The sequence below is a fragment of the Lupinus angustifolius genome, chromosome LG13 (assembly GCF_001865875.1).
Source record: "Lupinus angustifolius cultivar Tanjil chromosome LG13, LupAngTanjil_v1.0, whole genome shotgun sequence".
NCBI classification, from domain to species: Eukaryota; Viridiplantae; Streptophyta; class Magnoliopsida; order Fabales; family Fabaceae; genus Lupinus; species Lupinus angustifolius.
Genome location: NC_032021.1, coordinates 5,683,360 through 5,690,309, shown reverse-complemented (window position 1 = coordinate 5,690,309; position 6,950 = coordinate 5,683,360). Strand labels below are relative to the sequence as shown.

General features: G+C 30.7%; 1 protein-coding gene across 1 annotated transcript; it reads left to right on the top strand.

The window, feature by feature from the left end:
- Positions 248 to 6,311, top strand: LOC109363332 (protein ZINC INDUCED FACILITATOR-LIKE 1-like). Its single transcript, XM_019609562.1, has 18 exons — positions 248 to 349; positions 606 to 778; positions 1,516 to 1,556; positions 2,388 to 2,448; positions 2,543 to 2,645; positions 2,728 to 2,830; positions 2,942 to 2,995; positions 3,075 to 3,137; positions 3,392 to 3,441; positions 3,575 to 3,650; positions 3,819 to 4,007; positions 4,142 to 4,229; positions 4,778 to 4,863; positions 4,961 to 5,068; positions 5,161 to 5,205; positions 5,310 to 5,398; positions 5,846 to 5,889; positions 6,124 to 6,311. Exons 1-18 carry the CDS (start codon positions 261 to 263, stop codon positions 6,237 to 6,239), a joined length of 1,578 nt encoding a protein of 525 aa, XP_019465107.1. The 5' UTR covers positions 248 to 260; the 3' UTR covers positions 6,240 to 6,311.

The following is a 6,950-nucleotide window of genomic DNA, read 5'->3' as shown; positions in this document are numbered from 1 at the left end:
TTATAAAAATTATTAATTATAAAATTAAATTATGTGGTCCAACCGAACAGTTTAACATTATAAATTTAACACAAGATCTCTGTTCAGCTAGAGTTTCACACCATTACTAAAAACTTATTTAAATCTTCATATCATTATTTTTTTTTTCTTTCAGATTTTAGTGGTAAAGTTACACTTTTCATAAATAAAGACCATTTTTTTCTCTCTCGCCTAACTAGAAGCCATAGGTACCTATCTGATTATTATACGTAAACAAATATATGATAACACCTCACCCTTTTTTGTTTCATTCATATACATGCTCTTCCAGACTCTGCACATTTTTACTTTCCTTACCTTTCTTTTCTTGGTGAGTTCTTCACATTTCTTTAATTTCTAATACAGTGTTACACGGTGCACTTATTCTCATACACATAACGTGTGAAAATGTCTTTTTTCTGTTCATTTTCATACCAAGATCATAGCTCCAAGAGCTTCTCCAAGAACTATATATTTGTGTTCTGAAGCTTTCATTTTTTTCTCCTTATTATGCTTCAAAAAAAGTAACCTTTGATATCTTTTTATGAATATTCTTATGTTTTATTAATTTTATTGGATTCTGCATGTAAAAGGGTCCTCACTGTTACAAACATGGAAGAAGAGAAGATTAGAGAACCATTGTTGAAGAACAAGTACTATGAAAACTGTCCTGGTTGTAAAGTGGATAAAGCCAAAGAACTGAACCAGAATCTATCAATTCTAAATCTTGGAATTATATGGATGGTGGTGTTAAGTGCTTGTAAGCATTTTAACTCTATTTTCACTTCTTCACATATTATTTGTTTTAATTCTCAAATTAGCTTTTGTGTGGTGTATAGTGTTAACTTTGCATATGCCAACTTTCTTAATTACCACAAGTAGACGTTACTTTCCATAATTTGTGGTGATAAAGAACTTTTCTATTTGAATAAGTCGGGACTTTATTTAGATAAGCATTATTCATGTGAGGATCATCTAACTTTTTGCACTATACCAAAATAGTTGAGTTGTTACATAGGTTGCAAAAAGTATATAGCAAAAAATAAAAATCAGACAGCTCAGCATAAAATTCGTGTCTAATTTTCAAGAGTTTAATTTTGATATTTTTAGTTTCACACAGAAATCATGAAATCATATATTAACATATGTGTGAGTTTTGAGCTAGTTAGTATAGTCAAATATTTCTACTTTTTATCATTGGTTCACATGTAGAACCTTTTAAACAAACATAAATCTTACTATTATAGATTATTCATTTTGTCACTGATGAGAAACAATGATTTCGTTTAAAAAATAAATAATTTTTTATTAAAAAACAATTTATCAAAAAATTTAATGAAGTATTACGAAAATTTTGAAAGTAAAATATTTGTATGGTTTTCTTCAATACAATATTTTGAAATGAAAATCAGTGTTAACTAGTTATAAACATATATTCCTTAGTGAGTTGAAACTGCTTAATTATTCTCTGATGCATCTTGCTTTTGTGCTGTGCAGCTCTGCCTATATCATCTCTATTTCCATTCCTATATTTTATGGTTAGTTTTCCTGTTAACTTCAACATGATGCAAACTCTGATATAGTCACAATGTTATCTCTTGGGGGTTGCTTGAACAGTGAACACATATGTAGGACTATTCATTCATTTATTTATTTACTTTCAAGTACAAGTTGTAATAAAACAAAACAAAAAAGATAAAAAATTATTGGATGGCATGCTACATATGTCACTTTGCAATATATTAAATTGAAAATTTCCTTAAGTTTAGTCAAATTACATATGAAACTGTTATTTTTCACATCCATACAAATTTCTCTTATTTATATATGCATTCACTATGTCATGTATCCTCTAAAGAAGATAAGTGTAATTATAATGGCCTCCACTTTAGGGAGGTCAATATAATGGTAAAACATGAAAGGTAATGAGTATAATTAAGTTAAACATCAAGATATGAATGTAATCTAGTCTTTATTAAAATGCACGAACTTTTCGATAAAAATGCCATATATAAAGAATAAAAATTTGTCTAAGGAGAAAGTCCTTCACACTTGACACTACTACTAACTGTTTATTGGAATATCCATGGCCATGAATGACTGGGAGTCATGGAAGGGATGTACTTAAGCTATTTATGGGAGTAATTTGAACTTAAGAGAAATAGAAATATTTTAGTATTAATGCAAAGAGTAGCTTAGAGTATCAATACCTTTGAATGTTCTCTTCAAATGAAACCACTCCTACAAATTTTAATTTGGCATTGCAAACAAGTAATCATTGGCATCAAGAACAGCATAATGTTCTATTCAAAGTCTATCCCTTAAATGCACATAATATACATTCTCAATAATGCAACATTTATTTGCAGGTAAGGGACTTTAATATTGCAAAAACAGAAGCAGATATAAGTTCCTATGCAGGTTATGTGGGTAAGTTACTTCTAGTATTTCCATTCTTTAAAGTCTACCATCACTTTTTGTTACTTCTTATTGTTGATCTTCATATGACTACAAAATCTTATAGGATCTGCATTCATGCTTGGTAGAGGCTTGACATCTGTATTGTGGGGAATGTTAGCCGATCGCTATGGTCGAAAACCTGTTTTAATTATAGGCCTTGTTACAATGTAAGTATATATGTTCATTCATTAGATGCCTTCTTTAGCTTTTCTATGTGATTTCCCATGATTAATGCTTACATGATTTCAGTGTCATTTTCAACACACTGTTTGGCCTAAGCACAAGTTTATGGATGGCTATTATCATGAGATTTCTTCTTGGAAGTTTATGTGGTGTGTTTGGACCAGTGAAGGTACCATTCTTTAATAACAACTAATACTTAGGAAATTTAATGTTTCATCCACCAACACTGCGATTTCCTTCCATTTATGTATGTATATAAGTGTGTAAGACTATTTAACAGGCCTATGCTGCTGAACTTTTTCGAGAAGAACACCAAGCTCTAGGACTTTCAACCGTAAACCTCGATAACTTTTATCTACCATAAGTTTTCAAATCCACATCCATCATAGTAATTTGGTGTGATATTCTTTCAGGTTAGTGCAGCTTGGGGCATAGGCTTAATAATTGGCCCAGCATTGGGAGGCTATTTGGCTCAGGTAATCTTCTGAAATATGAAAAACATGCTGAGAAAAGCATTGAATTTTGTCACTGACATAAGAAAACTTTTTTGAAAGACTTTAAGTATAGGAATCCATTTGTATATTTAAACAAATAGTCTTTTGAATGCTTTATTTTCAATGCATATTTAACTTTTCCTCTATTTATATGCATGTTTCTGTGGTCATATTCACATTCATGAGCACACTTATACTTGTATATCTCTGATAGTTTGAGAAATTTCATATTGCAGCCTACAGAGAAATATCCACATCTGTTTTTGAAGGGTTCCATTTGGGATAAGTGAGTGGCCTCTTCCTTCCTTTTATTTCTATAAAACTATGACTAGATTTTCGGTTCCATCTTTTTATTTCTATCTTCTTATCTTTGAATGTTGTTAGTATTTTCATTTGTCAAAACATAAATCACTCTGCAGGTTTCCATACTTCTTGCCCTGTTTGATAATATCCGGTTTCGCATTTCTCGTAGCGATTGTTTGTATCTGGATTCCGGTATGCATCTGAAGTTCTAACATGCATGGCTTTTATTTTAACACTCTTATTATGACAATTAAGAATGCATAATCATTTTCTTATGAACTTTTGTCCTACTTTGCCTTCTTTGTTTATATTGTCTTCATTCCCACATTATGCTTGTTTTAAAACACCAAACCATTGTAGGAAACACTTCATAACCACAATGATAGAAACAAGTCCATAGACGATGCCGAAGCGGTAGAAAATGGAAGCATTGGAGCTGACAAAGATAGAATAATCCAAAAGAGTGAAAGCCTGCTTCGGAATTGGCCTTTAATGTCAGCTATTCTTGCTTATAGTGTTTTTGCACTTCATGATGTTACTTATCAAGAGGTATCATTTCTACTGAATGATGTTAAAAATGGTCTATGCAGCTTATTTAATATAACATGTTTGGACTTTGCACTGCTCTGCTTCTTTTTATTCATCTATGCATCAATAAGTGAACAACATTCTACTTTCTTTAGGTTTTCTCATTATGGGCAGTGAGTCCTCCAAGGTTGGGGGGTTTAAACTTTACAACTGATGATGTTGGTAATGTTCTTTCAATATCAGGTACACCTTTCGCATGTATAACATATTACTATTAATGTTGGACATTGTATTTACTTACCCCTGTTTAGTGGGATAAAGGTTTTGGTTGTTGTATATGTATTTATTCCCCGACTTCCCATATACAAAGACTACACTTGATTTTTTTTGAATTTACGTGAGGCCATATGTTTCGGAAGAATCAAAATCCTCTCCGATACTGAAGAGGAAAGTTGTGTTTTTATTTTTATTTTTAGAGGTAAAAGTATCATCTCAATCAATTGTTTTTTGTTTTTGATGTTCTTCACTCAGAATCATCACCCATTTTCAAAAAAAGTTAAAAGGAAAAAGAAGCAAGTAAATCACATAATTCAGAATTTTAGTCAAGTTGGGCAGTATTACAAAACATGGAAACACTTGAACCATATTACTTTAATTTCTATAGTATCAATATTAAATCCATCCCCTCTTGTTTGAAAAATAACAAATATATACTCTTAGTATTTATCTTTTCATTCATATCATGATATTAAATATTCTGTTTAATCATTGACTTACTCTCTATTGATCAGGTTTTGCACTCATCATCTACCAGATTAGTCTATACCCTCATGTGGAAAAAGCTTTTGGACCAATTAACATAGCTAGAATCTCAGGGGTCAGAATTCACCTCTTTTTTTTTTCCATAACCATGGTTCAACATTTAACTATATGTTTTATTTCAAATATTTCATATACTTTGGTACAATATGCAGGTATTATCTATACCACTTTTGCAAAGTTACCCTTTCATGGCAATGTTATCAGGTTTAACACTATACATAGTCATAAGTTGTGCTTCTATTATGAAGAATCTTCTGTCTGTAAGTATGCCTCTTGATTTATTCAATCATTGAACCTTATAAAAGGTTATTTATATGATAAATTTTACTATGGTATTTTTTTTTGTACACAGATGACCATCATTACTGGTTTATTCCTTATACAAAACAGAGTTGTGGTAAAATTTGGATCATTTCATAGTACTTTTATTTCCTTTAATATGTAGAGATTAATTTTTTATGGAATTTGTAACTATAACAGATTTTTTTACTTGGAAAATAGGAACAACACCAGAGAGGGGAAGCTAATGGCATTGCTATGACTTGTATGTCACTATTCAAATCAATTGGTCCTGCTACTGGTGGTGCAATGTGAGTATCCATTTGATTTATCTAGCTTTTGTTTTATCTAGCTTTTGTTTTATTTACTTGTCATAGTTTAAAAATGTAAATGCAAATCTCTATAATGGATTAATATTTCACATGGAACTTGCTATAAGTTGCTATAAACTTTTGTTTAACAAGGTTAGTCTATAATAAAAAAGCTTATATAAACCAAAAAAAGAAACAACAAATAATTATTTTTTCAGTTTATAATATTACATATTATAATTTCACACTTTATAATCATAATATAAAAACACAACCATACCAAAGACATGAGTCTACATGTTTTATACTCTCATTCCACTTTCTGATCCATTTTTACTTGAATGATTTTTCCTTGGTAAAAGTTTCAACCCACATGTTTTCTGATTACATGTATGATATATGGAAAATTTATCTTCAACTTTCTTGTTATTTTGATGTTCAATGTAGATTAACTTGGTCACAAAAGCGGATTGATGCTTCTATCCTACCAGGTATCACACTATTAATTTGTTTAACTTATACTTCATATCCCTTAGATGCAAATTCTTTATCTAATGATAGCCTTTTTGTGCTTGAGAGGCTTATTTGATACATTTTTTAAGGGTAAGTTAATGTCACATGTATCTTTAAAGGACTAAGTTGGACGTTTAATGCTTGAATTTTAGAAGTCTTGTAATGTTTTTGTTCCACTTTGATGTCTTAAAATGTTGTAAATTTAACTGCAGGACCCCATACAGTTTTCTTTGTCCTGAATTTAGTTGAAGCAGTTGGGTTATTGATGATTTTCACACCATTCCTTCGTGAAAAGAAGAATACAATATCAATTAAGGAACAATGCTGATGATGCCAATCAATTTTGTCATCAAATCTAGAGAAGATGAAAGCAATAGTTAAACATGTAACTTGCATAGTGTGCAATTTTATCTCTTTATTTTTTTGTAATTTTGGTTCCTCAACTTGTATGAATGTGCAAAAATCATGCTTTCATTATCTTTCTATCCAAATCCCTAATGAGTATGTGGTGAATATTATCCATCATAGAATTACAATGTGCAATTTTGATCCTCCATTGTGTAAAACTTCTAACCCTGTTTTTATTTTTTTGCAAAAATCACCTAACTTTGATATAGGTACAAAAACATTTCTTGAGCTTAGAAAAACTACCACTGCTTCTTTCTTGAGTTATCAACATTATTTCTTATCTTGCAATAACAGCAAATGAACTCTTAAAGAGAACTTAGTCATGCCTCGGTTGATTCTTCTACAGTAATATTGTTGTTTTTCTAGCTATTATTCTAACCTAAACTTCCAACTCATCTATCTTAGTTTATTTTGTACTATCAAGAGTATCTCTTCACATTTTTTGGATAAGTAATTAATATTTTTTGGGATTTGTGGCTGCCTCTTCCAATAAGTGTCGCTGCTCCCAGGAATCGAACACTTAACATTGGGGATCCACTGAAACCTTAAATCACTAGACCAACACCTTATTTCTCATGTGTTTTAGTTTGAATGAAGCTGAAACCCTCTTGGTAGTATTTTATGTTACTGC